General features: G+C 39.4%; 1 protein-coding gene across 1 annotated transcript; it reads left to right on the top strand.

The window, feature by feature from the left end:
- The first annotated feature begins 13756 nt into the window (after nt 1-13756).
- On the top strand, nt 13757-16706 carry LOC138881382 (uncharacterized). Its single transcript, XM_070161604.1, has 2 exons — nt 13757-14168; nt 16627-16706. The coding sequence occupies exons 1-2, from the start codon at nt 13757-13759 to the stop codon at nt 16704-16706; spliced, it is 492 nt and encodes a 163-aa protein (XP_070017705.1).
- Nucleotides 16707-21019: the final 4313 nt, after the last annotated feature.

Genomic DNA, 21019 nt, shown 5'->3' with positions numbered 1-21019 from the left:
TAACAATTGTTCTTTGTTTGAAAATTGAAACAGGTGCAATCCAAAGCAACAGTGCAAGAAGCAGGTGTAACCAAAATGGAAAAAGAAATGTGCAAGCGCTAGAAATAGCTTAGCAACAATAATCAACCCAAAAAGGAAGTCTCCTCCAAATTCTTTCCTGCATTTTTTTACTTAAAAATGAATTGAAAGAAAATAGATAAGAAGAAAATAAAAAAAAGGTAGTTTAGAAGCCCCAAAATCAATCTTTTACCTTTTTGCCAACATTAGGGCTCCAATCCCTGAGTTGAGATTTTACACATAGGGCCTTCGTTCCCTAGTCGCATTTTGCCAACATTAGGGCTCCAATCCCTGAGTTGAGATTTTTAGACATAGGGCCTCCGTTCCCTAGTCGCATTTTGCCAACATTAGGGCTCCAATCCCTGAGTTGAGATTTTTAGACATAGGGCCTCCGTTCCCTAGTCGCATTTTGCCAACATTAGGGCTCCAATCCCTGAGTTGAGATTTTTAGACATAGGGCCTCCATTCTTTAGTTGCCTTTTGCCAACATTAGGGCACAAATCCCTAAGTTGAGATTTTAGACATAGGGCCTCCATTCCCTAGTCGTCTTTATTGCCAGCATTAGGGCTCCAATCCCTGAGTTGAGATTTTTTAGACATAGGGCCTCCATTCCCTAGTCGCCTTTTGCCAACATTAGGGCTCCAATCCCTAAGTTGAGATTTTTAGACATAGGGCCTCCATCCCCTAGTCGTCTTTTGCCAACGTTAGGGCTACAATCCCTAAGTTGAGATTTTAGACATAGGGCCTTCATTCCCTAGTCGTCTTTATTGCCAACATTAGGGCTCTAATCCCTGAGTTAAGATTTTTAGACATAGGGCCTCCATTCCCTAGTCGTCTTTTACCAACATTAGGGCTCCAATCCCTGAGTTGAGATTTATAGACATAGGGCCTCCATTCCCTAGTCGCATTTTTTTGCCAACATTAGGGCTCCAATCCCTAAGTTGAGATTTTTAGACATAAAGTCTCCATTCCCTAGTCGCCTTTTTGCCGACATTAGGGCTCCAATCCCTAAGTTGAGATTTTTAGACATAGGGCCTCCATTCCCTAGTCGCCTTTTGTCAACATTAGGGCTCCAATCCCTGAGTTGAGATTTTTAGACATAGGGCCACCATTCCCTAGTCGCCTTTCTTTTCCAACATTAGGGCTCCAATCCCTGAGTTGAGATTTTTAGACATAGGGCTTCCATTCCCTAGTCGCCTTTTTGCCAACATAGGGTATCCACTCCCTAGTCGAGATTATTTTAGATATAGGGCTCCATTCCCTTATCTCTTCCTCTTAAAGACACGCAATCCTTATTTTACCGCTTTCAAAACAAAACAAACAAGTTTAGATTTTAGTTACAAATAACTTACTAAATTTTCCTAGTGAAAACTGGGGCAGAAAAATTTCGTTCGTTTGTTTGTTTTGGTGTCTGAGCAGGTTTGGCCTCGAGGCACAAGGTCTGAGACAACTAAAAGAATGAGTCTCAATCCAAAATAAAGAAAAGAAGAAAAGGAGCAAAAAGAAATGAACTCAAAGTGTTGATGTGGAGAAAGATGTGGACTGTTCAAGATATGATTGAAGTCACAAGCTTCGCATGTCCCGCCTTGATCCGAAAAGCTGAAGAAGAATGAACCAACAGTTGCAGCTAACGAGCATCAAGATTCAGATCAGAGTCTGCAGGAAGAACCAGTCAAGATCAAGGACAAGTTTCACAAGACTCATAGATAGGAATCTTGTAACTCATAGCTGATAGGCTTGTTTAGTTTCTCTTTGATTTTTGATATAATAACAGGATCGCGGACCGGAGCCTCGACGGAACCTCACTCGACTCCTCAACTCATCATTCCATCATTTTTCTTGAACTACACGCGACCTGATTCCCTTATAACCCGGGATATGTAGGTTGTCCAGAACCAAGACTCGGTTGCACCCTTTCTCTTTTCTCTTATCCTTATTTCTTCTCTTTTGAATAAAGATATGTTCAAAAATTAGTCACATGGCTCAACTTATCTTTGCTTGAAAACTCTTTATGTTTCTAAGCAAAGAGGGGCAGCTGTGAGCACCTAATTTTTGACAATATTTAATTTTTTTTGTCACTGCTTCTATGTAAATATTTTAGGGAGTTTTAACATACAAATTTTTAGTTTTGTTATACTTTTTATTATAGGTTAAAAATACAAATTTTAGAAGGTGAATTATTACTATTACTATTATTTTATTTTTAGTCTTATTTTTAATAATAAAAAATCCGAAAAATATTAATTTTTTTTAAAAATTTTGGGGAGAGATTTAAAAAAATAAGAAAAAGGGAAGTATGGAATTAAAAAAAAAGTAAAAGTAGGTGGAATTCTCTTTTAAAAAAGTAAAAGAAAGTGAAAAATTTAAAAAATAAAAGTAAAGTTTTGTGGAAATTTTTAAAAATAAAAAGTAAAAGAAAGTTGGAATTAAAAAATAATATAAAGGTAGCTGAAAATTTAAAAAAAATTAAATTAAAATAAAGTAGAATTTTTTAAAGAAAAGTAAAAGAAAGTGGATTGTTTTTTTAAGAAAAATAAAATAAGTTGAATTCTCTTTTAAAAAGGTAAAAAAAGTGGGATTTTAAATAAGATAAAAGTAATTAAAGTTGGAATTTAAAAAATAAAAGTAAAGAAAGGTGGTAATTCTTTTTATAAAAAAAGAAAAGAAAAATATAAGTGGGATTTCTTTTAAATAAAAAAATAAAAAAAATCTGAACTTTTTTGAAAATTCTCCTATAAATAGAAGAGAAATATTTGAAGAAAAGGAGAGAAGGAAGAGGGAAGAATATTGAGAGAAAACAAATTTTCTTCTTCTATGCTAAAGAGAATTTCTACTAGTTTTATTCTTTCTACCTATTTCTTTCAACAAAAAAAAACATATAGCCATTCATTACCTTGTTTAAAAAAATAGCTCAAAAACAGGAGCTAAATCACACCAAAATCAAATCCAAAAGCTTCAAACTCAATTTAAAAGATAGCCCAAAATACTAGCCCGAAGAGGTCGAAGTCGAGTTCGGTTCGAAAGGTTTCCGCTCGTTGCCTCTGATTGTGGTTCATTTGCACATTAAATTTGATGGTTGTTTGCTCCATATGTATTGAATAAGATCTTCATCTATAAAAGGTTCATTCTTTTCTTAACCAATGTTTCCATTATTTTTCTTTCACCGTATTTCCTTTTGATTTGTATATTATATTTTGGTTATCTACCAACTTGAAAGATATGAACAAAAAAAATGAAGGAAGAGCATCAAGAAATAGAATTCGTGAAAGACAGAATGAGTTTCTTCAATGAGATTGTAGTTCATAGGGAAAGATAGGAAAATGTATTCAAAATGGAGAGAGAACGATGTAATAGCTTGGATCCAAATTAAAGGATGTTAAGTCAATAGCAAATTTGATACCGACATGGGTGATTAGGTCCATAATAACTCAAATCATATATTTCTTCAATAATAATTCCATATTCATAAATCATGACCTTGCAATAATCTCAAAGTAGTTTTAGGAAGAAACATAATCATGAATATTTGTAGTTTGCTTTAAATTGAATACAATCCTTTTAGAATAATCGAGGCGCGCCATGCCAAATAAAATCTCAAAACTCATGGCCCTCATTTAATTAATTTTAATCCTTAGAAATCGAGGCGTGCCATTTAGTTGAATTTTCCATGGCCCTCGCAAAACTTGAAAGTGCGTAGTTGCTTTAGGAGCGCTATTTTAAAAAAAAAAAATTAATTTCCTAAACTCGGGTGTGCATTTTATGTGACCCAAATCCAAATCTCAACAACATTAGATAAAATGTGTCGTGGACCGCGGGTGCATTTCATGTGACGTGGTTCAATACGTGTTTTATATGATGTTGAATTTTTCCAAATTTTTTTTTAATTAAAAGCGGCTAATAAGCCGGTGAAGCTTCTGTATTCCCGGTACGCTGCCCTCCCCCCCCCCCCCCCGGCTCGAGCTGTCCGCTCGGGTAAGCCAGGTCTAGAACAATAAACCCAGATTTTTAAACCTAGTATAACAAGCCTCATGCCGGATCCCTAGTAGGAACGTTTGTTTGCATCATGTACATTTGACCTTGGAGACTCAACACAGGGGTTGGGTCTGTCTAGGACAGGTGTACCCAAATGAAAAAGACCATCCTGATGCATCTTACGTGCTACTTGCGCATCTGTTTGTTTAGGCTTGCATGTTGACCGGCTTCTAGAACAGAGGAAGATTTAAAAAAAATGAAAAAAATAATAATAATATAGAAGTGAGAGGTAGGTATTTAGAAAATTCTGAAACTCTGCCGAAATTCCGGAAAAAAAGTCATCTCCAAATGAGCCAAAGTTTTCAACTGCCATGTTCTGTCAAAACTGGCGAACTACGCGGGTCTGATTCTCACCAGATGTGAGATACGTAGGCAAACCTCATCAGTTCCGGCCCATAATTTTCAAAAAAAAAAATCCAAAAATATTTTCCTTTACTTCCTCTCTAGAAAAGTCTTTTTTTTAAACCCCAATTTTCAAAAAATCCAAAAAAAAATAATATTTTCCATTACTTGCTTCTTTAGAAACTAATTGTTTTTTTTAAAACAAATATATACAAAAATATTTTCTTTTACAGCTTCTTTAGATTCTAATTCTTTTTAAAAAAATATATAAATATACAAGAATATTTTCTTTTAATTTCTTCCAAAAATTAAAAAATATTTTCATTCTTCTTTCAAAATTGAAAAGAAAATTCAAAATTCAAAAATATTTCATTTTTTTAGAAGCATTTCTTTAATAAATTCAAAATAAAATTTCAAAAATATTTTTCTTTCATCGAAATTCCAAAAAAAAACAGTAAAAGTCTAAATTAAAAAAAATCTTTCTTCTTTCGAAATTCCCAAAAAAAAAAAATTGAAATAAAAAATATTTTCTTTCTTCTTTATAAGTCTTTCTTGCGGAAATTAAAATATTCCAAAAAAAAAGTTAGTTTATTTACTTTATTTTTGGTCTTCCTGAACTACGCTAGTTTGATTCTCACCGGATGTGGGATACGTAGGCAACCCCCATCGGGTCCAACTTCCTTTTTGTAAAAATAGCCCAAAAAGAACAAAAATTTTTGTTTTGATTGTAAATAAGAAGGTGATGTCATTCTTATCTAAAATAGTTGAATGTCCCCTAAAGGGCGTCGGAAGGCCGTTTTTGCAAGAACAACCACCTTTAGTATTTTTTTTAAGGTTTTGGTCGTTTAGCAAACACAACCTTAAAATCTTCTTCCCCGAAGTGCTGAAAGGCCGTATTTGCAAAGCCGGATTTTTTATGAAAATTTTTTAAAAAAAATAGTGATAACCTTTCTTGAGTTAAAATGAGTCATAACCTTTTAAATTAAATCACCCTAATAAATGTGCAGGATGAGCACAGATGAAAACGAACCCTTCGCAGCTCTTGAAGAGATCCCCTTACAGCTCCACATGTGGTGGAATGACCTAGGAAAAGGTAGCCGAGGAACTGTGATAAAAGTTTTGGGTGGTCTTGTCGGACTTTTTAACATCAAGCCAAGATTGGACGTGATTGAAGCCTTGATACCTTTTTGGGATCCGACTCGCAATGTGTTTCGCTTTTTTGATTTTGAGCTCACACCCACGCTAGAGGAAATTGCGGGTTACGCCGGCCTTAGCGGAAACCTTAGAAGTCGGTACCCGGTGTCACCGAGACCAGTATCTCCTCACAAGTTTCTGGATATGTTGAGTATTAGCCGGGATATTCAGGATGAGAATTTATCTGGAGGGTTTTGCACTTTCCAGTACCTGTACCAACGCTATGGCAATCCCAAAGGTTTCGAAGCACCGAATACTGGTCTGACCCATGCCGGAAATAAAGATAAATGGGAGGCAAGGCGGAGTTTGGTTTTTATAGTAGCATTCTTGGGTGTTATAATATGTCCGCGAAAAGACGACAACATAGAATTGGGCCTCGTGGGAATGGTTGATGTCGCAATCAAGAAAGCTAATGGCACATTAGTTCCCCTGATCTTATCTGAGATTTACCGAGCTTTGACCATCTGTCGAGAAGGGGGAAAATTCTTCCAAGGCTGCAACTTACTACTACAATTGTGGATACTGGAACATCTCTGCCACCGTGTCGGGTATATGAACTACGGCATGACCGGTTTGGATTGCATCGAAGAATTTGAAAGCCGAGTGGCGGGGGTTGAATTTCTGGAGGGTACCGAAGCTTGGTTTGCCCACTTGAGTTCTTTAACTTCGGATAAAATTGAGTGGACGTTCGGATGGCTCCCTACCACCAAAGTCATATACATGTCAGCTAAAGTGTGCTACTTTCTCCTAATGGGCATCCGGAGCATCCAGCCATATACTCCTTACAGGGTTTTGCGCCAACTAGGAAGATTTCAAACCGTCCCCCATGATGAAGATTTGAGTGTACATGTCATCGAATTCGGCCGAAAGGCTGTATTTCCAGAAGGAAGAGTTCGCCAAGTTTGGAATGAGTGCAGATTTCTCGAACCCAAGACTATGGTACGGGATCTAGCTAGAGGTGAGGTGGACCCCAATTATATGGTTTGGTTTGGCAAAAGATTTCAAATTCCTCGAGAGACCTGCTAAGAGACCTCATGTCCAACAATTCACTAACGACTCGTAGGAGCAGTGGGGCTGGTTGGCAAAAAAAAAAACTATAGGGCTAAGATAAGTAAATTAGAGGGACAAATCAGGGACCTCAAATTTGGCCACAGTATCCAAGCTGCCGCAGATGAAGGGGAAAAGAAAAAGCTAACTCAGGAAAACGAAGCTCTCAAAGCTCAAATCCATAAAATGAGAATAGCTGCTAGAAACCCAGAAAGAAGCCGGGCAGATGAAAGGCTTATAAGCGGTCTGAGAAATAAAGTACTTGAGTGTCAAGATGACCTAGAAAAATCTGAGGCTAGTCTAGCAAAAGTCCGAGCACAATTGGCAGAGAATGCAGAAGGGCTGGCAGAGTTTGTGCGACAAATGAAAAGAAAATATGAGGGGACAATCGCCAATTTAAAGAGAAAGCTAATCACCCTTGAAAATGAGGCAGACAAACAGGCCAGGAATTTTAAAACCGATAGGGAACATTGTTATGCTTTGATGGCCAAAATGGACGAAGATATGCCACAATTGCGGAATCAAAATCATCATGACACTAAGGTGTTGGAAGCCCGGAATCAGCAAATCGGGCGTTTACTTCAGGAAAAGGGTATTGTCCGAGATAGGGTTAGAGCCATTGCCGACTACATCGGAATGAAATGCCACGCATGTGAGGATATGGCTCAGACCACTTTCTTCGCTGCTGTAATGACATTTGTCCGCCAGATAATGAGTGGTTTTGAGCGGCTTCAAGGGGATCTCGCACGTAGGCCCGTGAGACCGAATGATGTCCCACGGGCCCCAGGAGTCGAAGCATTGATGCATTCATGATTTTCACTTATTGAGTCTGTATTTTGGAAATTATTTTTTAGTCTGTTGGTATTTTAAAATTCCAAGAAAATGAGTAGTTTGAAGTCTTTTGTAATAGAAAGTTTAGGAGTTTTATTAATGAAAATTGAAAATTCCCAAAAAATTGTTTCTTTATTTTTCGCACTTGTTTTTCTTGAACTACGCAATGATATGATTCACGCGGCGTCGTGATACGTAGGCAATCCTCATCGGATCCGGTCACGATTTTTGTAAATAACTCAAATAAGATAGGGATGTGAAAAAGAGAGCCAAAGAAAAACCAAAAGAAAAACGAAAAAAAAGGGAAAGGAAAGAGAGGAAAGAAAAGAGTGGAAAATGGGAATAAGAGGAGAAGTACAAAAGCCAAAAGTGGAAATAAAAAGAAAAATGGGGAAATAAGCAGAGCCGGGATGAAACATGCAGCCGTTGCGAAACATGTAGAAACACATTTAACTGTATAGGTGCATCACACCCCAACATGCGATTTCCTATGTGTTAATTGCTTCAAACTAACTGGTTTGTTGTCTACTATTGTAAAGGTTCTATAGTAAGGTGGTTGGTTTTGTGGTAGTCTGGCTTCACATTCATACTTCACAAGGTCAAAAGGAAGCGTTGAAATGTCTTCAGAAATTCCTCTGCCAATAGTTCCTATTCCAGAGGATAGTCCGATCTCGGCCATCCCAACTTCTGAGTCAGCAACGGCTGAGGAAAATAGAATTCTGCGTCTCCGCATGATGGAAATGTAGGACGCCTGGGCCAATGGAAAAGAACCTCCAAGTGCGATCCCTGGATTCCCTGAGCTTTTTCCCAGGGCAAGTGGGACCTCCAACATCCCCATAAGTTATCCAAATACCCCACTGGGATATCCTACCATTTCGGCCCACTTTGCTGGAACACCTTCTGAGTCTCGCCCCCAAGTGTTAGCTTCAAGTGCGGCTTCAAACATATTCACCGCGCCACCTTGTTCAGCTACGGCACAACCTGCTTTACCCAGGCCTAACTTTGATTCATCTTCCTTCACATTTCAAGCACCATCTTTCCCAGTGGAACCTCCTCAGTTTCCTACTTATACTTACCCTCAACCACCCCAATTTGAGTTCACTGCGGGGCAAGAAAAGACCACCAAAACTCCTGAGCAAGAAGAGATTGTGAGGAAGATGAGGAGTATGGAACAGAGTCTCAAAAGCATACAAGACTTGAGTGGACAGAAAAGTGTATCCTATGCCGACTTATGCATGTTCCCTCATGTGCACCTGCCATTGGGATTCAAAATCCCAAAATTTGAGAAGTACGATGGGCATGGTGATCCTATTGCTCATCTCAAGAGATATTGCAATCAGCTGCGAGGAGCCGGTGGAAAGGAAGAACTACTCATGGCCTATTTCGGAGAAAGTCTGGTTGGCATAGCATCTGAGTGGTACATGGACCAGGATATATCCCGCTGGTACATCTGGGATGATCTTGCTAGAGATTTCGTCAGGCAATTCCAGTACAACATTGATATTGCTCCAGATAGGAACTCATTGACAAACTTGAAAAAGAAATCCTCAGAAAGCTTCCGAGAGTACGCAGTTAAATGGCGTGAGCAGACATCCAGGGTAAAGCCTCCGATGGATGAGGTTGAAATGGTCACAGTTTTCCTTCAAGCTCAGGAAGCTGACTACTTCCAAAATATGATGTCCGCAATGGGTAAATCGTTCGCTGAAGCTATCAAGATTGGCGAAATGGTTGAAAATGGGCTGAAAACGGGTCGAATTCTAAGCCAATCCGCTATCAGAGCTACCTCCCAAGCCATTCAGGGTGGGTCTGGAGGAATAGCAAAGGGAAATAAAAAGGAAGAAACATCCATGGCAATGTCGGGTGCAAGGAGAAACTGTACTCCCAGATCCCTTTTCTCAGAAAGGACCCCGCAACACTATTACCCTCACCAAGACTTGGCCTATACTCCTCAGCCATACTCGGTCATGAATGCTCAGCCTTATGTCCGGCCACAACAACAAGCCAACAAAAATCAAGCTCCATTTCCTAGAAACCAACCTCCTTACCAAACCTACTACAACCCCCGTCCTCCACAAAACAATTTCCACCCTCATGAACTGCCCAAGAGGCCAAATTTCACACCAATTGGCGAAACCTACTCCAGCCTATTACCAAAGCTTGTTCAAATGGGTCTGCTACAGCCTGTTTCTCAAACCTGGCAAAACCCAGCATCACCCGCTTACAGAGCCGGTACCCGATGCGCCTATCACTCAGGGGCAGAAGGGCATGACACGGATGATTGCTGGACTCTGAAGAGAGCCGTGGAGAACTTGATAGAACAAAGGAAGATAGTGCTGAGGGATGAAGATGTACCCAATGTGACCAATAACCCACTGCCAGCCCACAATAACGGGCCGGTAATTGGAATGATTTGTGAGGATAAGGAATTTGACCCAGCATTGAAGGCCATCATTGCCATTGCTGACGAAGAAAAGAAACCAAAAGCTACCCCGAAGCAAGATAAAGAGGAGAAAAAGAAAGAAACCACCCCTCCAAAGTCAGAGAAGAAAATTGAAGTTGAGACCGGGGCAACGCCTCCCAAAGATGTTGTTCTCTACGTCCCTCAAGGCCGTAAAGAAAAGCAGATGACATTGAGTCCTCCAGGAGATTCGAGCTGAACAAAACAACCTAGATGTATGTGCCCAAGGGGGCTTATGTGATGCGGGGGATAATTAAGCCATCGAGGCTGAATGAGCCCGTGGTTATTGGACGCGTGCCACAGAAGCCCATGAAAGATCCTACTGTTGTGCCCTGGAACTACAACAAACGGTGGTGACCTATAAGGGCAAAGAAATCCCAGGAGAAGTTCAAGAAAATAACCCTGTTGAAAAGTATTCCAATTTGGAAGAGCTGAACAATGCTACTAGAAAGCGCTTCCCACTTAAGAAGACCGTGAGTGCCGAAGAAGCGGAGGCTTTCTTTCAAAACATGAAAATGGCAGATTATGAGGTGATTGACCAGCTTCAAAAATTTCCCGAACAAGTCTCCTTGTTGGCTTTGTTGATGAACTCCGCCGAACATCAGAAAGTATTGATCAAGACCCTTAACGAAGCATATGTGCCTGTTGACACTTCTGTAGAGCAGTTGGAGAGAATGGCAGAAAGATTTTTCGCAATCAACCAGATCACTTTCAGCAAAAATGATTTGCCCTCAGAAGGGGCCGCACATAACAAAGCCCTGCACCTAACAGTCAAATGCAAAGGGCACTACGTGAAAAGGGTTATGTTGGACGGAGGCTTTGGAGTAGACATTTGCCCACTTTCAACTCTACAACGCATGGAAATCGGGACCGAAATAATCCGACCCAACAATGTCTGCATACGTGCCTTCGATGGCATCAAAAAGGACACAATTGGAGAGATCGATCTAATTCTGACCATCGGCCCAGTAGACTTTGAAGTAACCTTCCAGGTTCTAGACATGGATACATCCTACAACTTTCTTTTGGGGAGGCCATGGATTCATGCAGCGGGGGCCGTACCCTCTACTCTTCATCAGATGGTGAAGTTCGAGCATGAGGATCAAGAGATCGTGGTCCACGAAGAAGATGAGCAATCAATTTATCGGGACCCATCAGTCCCATGTCTTGAAGCAAGAGAGGGGAGTGAGCACATAGTTTATCAGGCTTTTGAAATTGTGGTTGTAGACCAGTACAAAGAAGGAAACCCTTGTCCCCAACCCTTCCTTTATAATGCATCAATCATGGTGGCCAAAGAAATGATCCGACATGGCTTCAAACTTGGGAAGGGACTTGGGAAATCATTGCAAGGGATAGTTGAACTTATCACCCTGCCCACCAGTGAAAAGTTCTTGGGGGTAGGCTTCCGACCCACTCCAACTGATATAAAATGGGCAGATGATAGAAAGAATGATGGTTGAGTCTTGCCTCAGCCGGTTCCGCATCTGTACAGAACATTTGTCAAGCCAAAATACCAGAAGAAAGAAGAAGATGGGGCCTTTACTGCCGAAGAGATTGAAGAGATCTGTGGGGCAATGAGGAAGATACTATATGAAACCCACATGGTCCAGCCAGGGGAGGGCTCAAGCACCGCTGAGGTGCTGTGTATGGGACCCAATGCCAAGCTGCAGAATTGGAAGGCTACGCCATTCCCAATCAGGCGGGAGTCCCGGTAGACCTGTCCTGCCACTTTTTCTACATCACGAGTTATGTCAGGGTGTAACTCGGATGTTTTTCTTTAGTTTCTTGTCTTTTAATTTCCAATGTAAACCCTGTTATCTTCAAATTCAAAGAAATGAAATCATATTTCATCGTCCATCCTTTTTTATTCTTTCTGATTTTGTTATTTTTTCTCTTTTTTCTTTCAGCTCTAATAATGTGGCTTTAAATAACATGACATGCTTGTGGACTTCATGCCTAGATCCAAACATGCTGTCTAACTGTGAAATAATGAACCAAGAACCGGAATATGATGAAGAAGAGGCTTTTAAGGAAATAAATCGAGAATTGGAACAATTTGAGAATAAACCTAAGCCAAACTTAAATGAAATCGAGCCGGTTAATTTGGGTAGCTCTGAAGAAGTCAAAGAAACAAAGATAAGCATTCATACAGATGAAAGAACCAGGGATGAATTGATCCAACTTTTGTTTGAATTCAAAGATGTGTTTGCTTGGTCATACAATGACATGCCAGGATTAAGTGTCGATTTAGTGGTTCATAAGTTGCCAACCTACCCCGATTATTCCCCTATCCAGCAAAAACAGAGGAAGTTCAAAATTGATATCAGTGACAAGATTAAAGAAGAGGTCATAAAACAGTTAAAGGCGGGAGTGATCCGAGTGGTTTGATACACCACATGGCTGGCTAATGTAGTTCCTGTGCCAAAGAAAGATGGGAAAATCCGGGTGTGCGTTGACTACCGAGATCTGAACAAAGCAAGCCCCAAGGACAATTTCGCTTTGCCAAACATCTACATCCTTGTTGATAACTGCGCCAAAGAGGAAATACAGTCTTTTGTGGATTGTTACGCAGGATACCATCAGGTGTTGATGGATGAAGAAGATGCAGAAAAGACAGCTTTTACCATACCTTGGGGCACTTACTGTTATAGAGTCATGCCATTTGGTTTGAAAAATGTCGGGGCAACCTACATGAGGGCCATGACTGCCATTTTTCATGATATGATGCACCAAGAGATAGAGGTGTATGTGGACTATGTAATCATCAAATCCAAAACCCATGACGACCACGTTCGGGACTTGAGAAAATTCTTTGAGCGGCTGCGCAAATATGATTTGAAGCTGAACCCAGCCAAATGTGCATTTGGGGTACCATCCGGCAAACTCTTGGGATTCATAGTCAGTCGGAGGGGAATCGAGTTAGATACAACAAAGATAAAGTCTATTCGGGATTTGCCTCCTCCAAAAACCAAGAAAGATGTTATAAGTTTGTTGGGGAGATTGAATTACATCAGTCGTTTCATTGCTCAGTTGACCTCCACGTGTGAACCCATATTTAAGTTGTTAAAGAAAGATGCGGCAATCAAATGGACAGTTGAATGTCAAGAATCTTTTGATAAAATCAAGGAATATCTGTCAAATCCGCCAGTCTTGGTCCTACCTGAGCCAGGGAGGCCTCTGTTCTTGTACCTGACCATCTTGGAAAATTCTTTTGGCTGTGTCCTCGGGCAACATGGCGTGACCGGAAAGAAGGAGCAGGCCATTTACTATCTAAGCAAGAAGTTTACTAGTTATGAAGCCAAGTACACTTTATTGGAAAGAACTTGATGTGCTTTGACATGGGTCGATCAGAAGCTGATGCATTATTTGCAAGCTTACACCACCTACCTCAGAACCAGGTTGGATCCTTTAAAGTACATATTTCATAAACCAATGCCCACTGGGAGATTAGCAAAGTGGCAGATCTTGCTCACAAAGTTTGACATAATCTATGTCACTCGCACGGTAATGAAAGCCCAGGCATTAGCAGATCATTTGGCTGAGAACCCGATTGATGATGAGTACCAACCTTTGAGAACTTACTTCCCAGATGAAGAAGTAAATTCAGTTGAGGCAATATCTGAAGACACTCATGCTTGGAAAATGTTCTTTGATGGGGCGGTAAACGCAAAAGGTGTTGGAATTGGGGCAATTTTGATCTCACCCACTGGTCAGCACTATCCAGCCACAGCTCGGCTTCGGTTCTTCTGTACAAACAACACTGCCGAGTATGAAGCTTGCATTATGGGTATAAACATGGCAATCGACCAAAATGTCGAAGAGTTGTTGATCATGGGAGACTCAGATCTGATTATCCGGCAAGCCCAAGGAGAATGGGAAACCCGAAATGTTAAGCTTATCCCTTACAAGAAGCATGTGGAAGACCTCAGCAAGCGATTCAAGTCAATAGAGTTCAGGTACATTCCTCGTTGTCACAACGAATTAGCCGACGCACTTGCTACTTTGTCCTCAATGCTGCCATATCCAGGGAATGCTCACATAGATCCCTTGGAAATTCAAATCCGGGAAAGGCATGGTTATTGTAATACAATTGAAGCAGCACCAAATACCCAACCATGGTACCATGACATCAAAAAGTTTCTGAAAACTCAAGAATACCCCGAGCAAGCCAGTGGAGACCAAAAGAGAACCATTAGACGGCATGCGAGTGATTTCTTTTTGAGTGGGGATGTCTTGTACAAGAGAACTCCGGACCTCAATTTGTTAAGATGTGTTGACGCAGAAGAGGCTAGAAGAATCATGCATGAGGTACACGCGGGAGTATGCGGGCGCCACATGAATGGGTATGTTTTAGCAAAGAAAATCCTTCGAGCGGGTTATTACTGGATGACCATGGAAAAGGACTGTTTTAGTTTCGTTCGGAAGTGTCATCAGTGTCAGGTGCACGGTGATTTGATTCATGCACCTCCCACAGAACTGCATCCCATGTCTGCACCTTGGCCATTTGTTGCCTGGGGCATGGACGTCATTGGGCCAATCGAGCCAAAAGCCTCAAATGGACATAGATTCATACTAGTTTTCATTGACTACTTTACAATGGGTTGAAGCAATCACTCTCAAGTCTGTCACCAAGAAAGCTGTGGTAGATTTCATGCACTCCAATCTTATTTGCCGTTTTGGCATTCCTGCAACTATTATCACAGACAATGCTGCAAACTTGAATAGTCATTTGATAGGGGAGATATGTGAGCAATTCAAGATAATGCACCGGAACTCTACTCCTTATCGGCCTAAAGGCAATGGTGCCGTTGAAGCAGCAAACAAAACAATCAAAAAGATTTTGAGAAAGATGATTCAAAGTTCCAGGTAGTGGCATGAAAAGTTGTCGTTTGCATTGTTGGGATATCGCACTACTGTGCGCACATCAATTGGAGCCACCCCGTATCTTTTGGTTTATGGCACGGAAGCCGTAATACCCGCCGAGGTTGAAATCCCCTCTCTCCTAATCATTGTTGAAGCCGAAATTGAAGACAGTGAGTGGGTTAAAACCCGTCTGGAACAATTAACCTTGATCGATGAAAAGCGAATGGCTGCGATCTGCCACGGGCAGTTGTACCAACAAAGAATGGCTCGTGCCTATAACAAGAAAGTGCGGCCTAGAAGTTTTGAAGTGGGGAAACACGTTTTAAGGCGTATTCTTCCCCATCACCAGGAAGCAAAAGGAAAATTCGCTCCTAATTGGAAGGGCCCATACGTCATCAGAAAGATATTGCCGAGAGGAGCGTTGTATCTAGGCGATATCGAAGGAAATGATCCTGAAGCAGCTGTAAATGTGGATGCAGTCAAAAGGTACTATGTTTAGTCTTTCTGTAACAACAACATTGTCTGATTGGGGGGACGAAGGCTTTTATTCTCGCTACCCAAACACTATCTACCATTTGCAAACCCATTTGTGCCGGTTACTCTTCTTTGATTGCCCTCTTTGAAACTTGAAAGTGTTATTGAAAAAAAAATGAAAAAAAAAGAAGAAGATGTTTTCCTGAACTACGTTCGACTTGATTCTGAAAGGATACGTAGGCAGCCTCTCTATGGGGTTCAGTCACACCAAAATAAAAATCCAAATTCCCTCAAAAGTGAAATTGGGGCAGATGTTGTAATGGTCCTGCAATAATCCCGCTTGAATGGTTCCAAAGTTGTAATTCGATCCAAATCATTTTTACCCAAATCCTTTCAAGTTCTTCCGATCAATCGGTGAGAATGTTCAAGGATCAGATAATACAGCTACTTGGATCCGATGCAATAAAAATGAGAGAAATAAAATGAGAGAGTCTTATTGGTGAAAACCCACACGGGCACCATAAGGCGACGGTGAGCAGAAAAATTGAAAATGAGAGAGCCTGGTTAGTGAAAACTCGTAAAGAGTACTATTAGGCGACGGTGAGAAGAGAAATGAGAGAGGTCGATTGGCGAAAACCCGCAAAGGTCGCCGTCGATCGAAAAGAAGACACCCCCCACCACTGAAAGAGTCCTGGCCAGGTTTCTCGATTTGGAGATGTGGTTCACAATGAGTTAGATAGTTGTGCATATCAGGTATCCAGTCCAAGAAGCATGTCATGTCTATTGAAGTCTGCATGCACCCCAGATAAGTCTTTCTTTCCCCCAAAAGAGACGCTTCTCCTTAAATTCATTTTTTCTTGTCCTTTGTTTACTTTTCCTTGAATCCCTTTCGGTCTAACTCTGTTCCGAAACTAATACAAAGAAAAGGTGGCAAGATTGGTTTTACAGGGTTTTGTTTAATAAAAGCCAAGTCCAAAGAAAAGTACCCAGCCTCAGTGGGTGCATCAAGTCGATCCCAACTGGCCATGATAGCCGATGCTCTGAAATCAGAGTTATTGAAAATGAAAAGAAATCCAAAGTCAAAAGCCCCTAGAAGTAGATTAAAATGAAAGGGCCAAAGCCCTATACGGGTGAGCTGTCATGATAAATTTTGAAAAGTTGAGTTCCTCGATTTTAGGAGAGAGACCAATCTTTAAGAAAAGCCAGCAAGCGGCAGAGGTTCTCGCCAAAAGAGTTGGGCCGAGATCAAGTGATTAAAAATAATGAAGGCCACAAAACCGACCACCGTTTCAAACTAACAATTGTTCTTTGTTTGAAAATTGAAACAGGTGCAATCCAAAGCAACAGTGCAAGAAGCAGGTGTAACCAAAATGGAAAAAGAAATGTGCAAGCGCTAGAAATAGCTTAGCAACAATAATCAACCCAAAAGGGAAGTCTCCTCCAAATTCTTTCCTGCATTGTTTTACTAAAAAATGAATTGAAAGAAAATAGATAAGAAGAAAATAAAAAAAGGTAGTTTAGAAGCCCCAAAATCAATCTTTTACCTTTTTGCCAACATTAGGGCTCCAATCCCTGAGTGAGATTTTACACATAGGGCCTTCGTTCCCTAGTCGCATTTTGCCAACATTAGGGCTCCAATCCCTGAGTTGAGATTTTTAGACATAGGGCCTCCGTTCCCTAGTCGCATTTTGCCAACATTAGGGCTTCAATCCCTGAGTTGAGATTTTTAGACATAGGGTCTCCGTTCCCTAGTTGCATTTTGCCAACATTAGGGCTCCAATCCCTGAGTTGAGATTTTTAGACATAAGGCCTCCATTCTCTAGTCGCCTTTTGCCAACATTAGGGCCCAAATCCCTAAGTTGAGATTTTAGACATAGGGCCTCCATTCCCTAGTCGTCTTTATTGCCAGCATTAGGGCTCAAATCCCTGAGTTGAGATTTTTTAGACATAGGGCCTCCATTCCCTAGTAGCCTTTTGCCAACATTAGGGCTCAAATCCCTAAGTTGAGATTTTTTAGACATAGGGCCTCCATCCCCTAGTCGCCTTTTGCCAACGTTAGGGCTCCAATCCCTAAGTTGAGATTTTAGACATAGGGCCTCCATTCCCTAGTCGTCTTTATTGCCAACATTAGGGCTCCAATCCCTGAGTTGAGATTTTTAGACATAGGGCCTCCGTTCCCTAGTCGCATTTTTTGCCAACATTAGGGCTCCAATCCCTAAGTTGAGATTTTTAGACATAGGGTCTCCATTCCCTAGTCGCCTTTTTGCCGACATTAGGGCTCCAATCCCTAAGTTGAGATTTTTAGACATAGGGCCTCCATTCCCTAGTCGCCTTTTGTCAACATTAGGGCTCCAATCCCTGAGTTGAGATTTTTAGACATAGGGCCTCCATTCCCTAGTCGCCTTTTTGCCAACATAGGGTATCCACTCCCTAGTCGAGGTTATTTTAGATATAGGGCTCCATTCCCTAATCTCTTCCTCCTAAAGACACGCAATCCTTATTTTACCACTTTCAAAACAAAACAAAAAAGTTTAGATTTTAGTTACAAATAACTTGCAAAATTTTCCTAGTGAAAACTGGGGCAGAAAAATTTCGTTTGTTTGTTTGTTTTGGTGTCTGAGCAGGTTTGGCCACGAGGCACAAGGTCTGAGACAACTAAAAGAATGAGTCTCAATCCAAAATAAAGAAAAGAAGAAAAGGAGCAAAAAGAAATGAACTCAAAGTGTTGATGTGGAGAAAGATGTGGACTGTTCAAGATATGATTGAAGTCACAAGCTTCGCATGTCCCGCCTTGATCCGAAAAGCTGAAGAAGAATGAACCAACAGATGCAGCTAACGAGCATAAAGATTCAGATCAGAGTCTGCAGGAAGAACCAGTCAAGATCAAGGACAAGTTTCACAAGACTCATAGATAGGAATCTTGTAACTCATAGCTGATAGACTTGTTTAGTTTCTCTTTGATTTTTGATATAATAACAGGATCGCGGACCGGAGCCTCGACGGAACCTCACTCGACTCCTCAACTCATCATTCCATCATTTTTCTTGAACTACACGCAACCTGATTCCCTTATAACCCGGGATATGTAGGCTGTCTAGAACCAAGACTCGGTTGCACCTTTTCTCTTTTCTCTTATCCTTATTTCTTCTCTTTTGAATAAAGATATGTTCAAAAATTAGTCACATGGATCACCTTATCTTTGCTTGAAAACTCTTCATGTTTCTAAGCAAAGAGGGGCAACTGTGAGCACCTAATTTTTGACAATATTTAATTTTTCTTTGTCACTTTTTCTATGTAAATATTTTAGGGGGTTTTAACATACAAATTTTTAGCTTTGTTATACTTTTTATTATAGGTTAAAAATACAAATTTTAGAAGGTGAATTATTACTATTACTATTATTTTATTTTTAGTCTTATTTTTAAATAATAATAAAAAATCCAAAAAATATTAATTTTTTTTTTCAATTTTCGGGAGAGATTTAAAAAAATAAGAAAAAGGGAAGTATGGAATTAAAAAAAAAGTAAAAGTAGGTGGAATTCTCTTTTAAAAAAGTAAAAGAAAGTGAAAAATTTTAAAAATAAAAGTAAAGTTTTGTGGAAATTTTTAAAAATAAAAAGTAAAAGAAAGTTGGAATTAAAAAATAATATAAAGGTAGCTGAAAATTTAAAAAAATTTAAATTAAAATAAAGTAGAATTTTTTAAAGAAAAGTAAAAGAAAGTGGATTGTTTTTTTAAGAAAAGTAAAATAAGTGGAATTCTCTTTTAAAAAGTAAAAAAAGTGGGATTTTAAATAAGATAAAAGTAATTAAAGTTAGAATTTAAAAAATAAAAGTAAAGAAAGGTGGTAATTCTTTTTATAAAAAACGAAAAGCAAAATGTAAGTGGGATTTCTTTTAAATAAAAAAATTAAAAAAATCTATTTTTTTTTTAAAATTCTCCTATAAATAGAAGAGAAATATTTGAAGAAAAGGAGAGAAGGAAGAGGGAAGAATATTGAGAGAAAACAAATTTTCTTCTTCTATGCTAAAGAGAATTTCTACTAGTTTTATTCTTTCTACCTATTTCTTTCAACAACAAAAAAAAACATATAGCCATTCATTACCTTGTTTAAAAAAAAATACCTCAAAAACAGGAGCTAAATCACACCAAAAATCAAATCCAAAAGCTTCAAACTTAATTTAAAAGATAGCCCAAAATACTAGCCCGAAGAGGTCGAAGTTGAGTTCGGTTCGAAAGGTTTCCGCTCGTTGCCTCTGATTGTGGTTCATTTGCACATTAAATTTGATGGTTGTTTGCTCCATATGTATTGAGTAAGATCTTCATCGATAAAAGGTTCATTCTTTTATTAACCAATGTTTCCATTATTTTTCTTTCACCGTATTTCCTTTTGATTTGTATATTATATTTTGGTTATCTACCAACTTGAAAAATATGAACAAAAAAAATGAAGGAAGAACATCAAGAAATAGAATTCGTGAAAGACAGAATGAGTTTCTTCAATGAGATTGTAGTTCATAGGGAAAGATAGGAAAATGTATTCAAAATGGAGAGAGAACGATGTAATAGCTTGGATCCAAATTAAAGGATGTTAAGTCAATAGCAAATTTGATACCGACATGGGTGATTAGGTCCATAATAACTCAAATCATATATTTCTTCAATAATAATTCCATATTCATAAATCATGACCTTGCAATAATCTCAAAGTAGTTTTAGGAAGAAACATAATCATGAATATTTGTAGTTTGCTTTAAATTGAATACAATCCTTTTAGAATAATCGAGGCGCGCCATGCCAAATAAAATCTCAAAACTCATGGCCCTCATTTAATTAATTTTAATCCTTAGAAATCGAGGGGTGCCATTTAGTTGAATTTTCCATGGCCCTCGCAAACTTGAAAGTGCGTAGTTGCTTTAGGCTCGCTATTTTTTTTAAAAAAAAATTAATTTCCTAAACTCGGGTGTGCATTTTATGTGACCCAAATCCAAATCTCAACAACGTTAGATAAAATGTGTCGTGGACCGCGGGTGCATTTCATGTGACGTGGTTCAATACGTGTTTTATATGACGTTGAATTTTTCCAAAAAAAAAATTTAATTAAAAGCGGCTAATAAGTTAAAAATATACCATAGGTTGAAACATGTTTTAAAAATCAGATAATAGGCCAATTGTAATAGTTTAAGCGACCGTGCTAGAACCACGGAATCCGGGAATGCCTAACACCTTCTCCCGGGTTAACAGAATTCCCTACTCAGAATTTCTGGTTCGCAGACTTCAAAAGGAAAGTCGAAATTTCCTCGATTTGGGATTTAAAATAAATCGGTGACTTGGGACACCAAATAAACTATCCCAAGTGGCGACTCTGAATTGAATAATTAATCTCATTTCGAATAATGTTACTTAGATTGGAAAAACTCCCTTATATACCTTCGGGAGGTTTGCCAATGATATACATAAATGAGTTCAGTTGCATATCGCACTTGGCACACAATATGATGTAATCTCGAGCAAATACAAGAAAGTTTATAGCAGTCGATATCGAGGTCAGTATAGACTCAGCTAACTTCTGTAGACAAGTACAGATTAGTAGGATAGTGGGGGGATTGGATAAGATAACAGTGATCCACAATACATCTCCAACTATACAGAAGCAACTATATCCTTGGCTCAACAAATATCATTTCGTGAGTGGATTGCTATTTAGAATGAAGAAGTATG

Source organism: Nicotiana sylvestris, chromosome 11 (genome assembly GCF_000393655.2).
Source record: "Nicotiana sylvestris chromosome 11, ASM39365v2, whole genome shotgun sequence".
Classification (NCBI taxonomy): Eukaryota; Viridiplantae; Streptophyta; class Magnoliopsida; order Solanales; family Solanaceae; genus Nicotiana; species Nicotiana sylvestris.
This window is presented reverse-complemented; position numbering and strand designations above follow the sequence as displayed.

Excerpts from the sequence above, each read along its gene's own strand:
- LOC138881382 (XM_070161604.1), top strand. The coding sequence starts at position 13,757 with ATGGCAATCGACCAAAATGTCGAAGAGTTGTTGATCATGGGAGACTCA. Across the intron at positions 14,169-16,626 it reads AACCATTAGACGGCATGCGA|GTGCAATCCAAAGCAACAGT; the intron begins GTGATTTCTTTT and ends AAATTGAAACAG.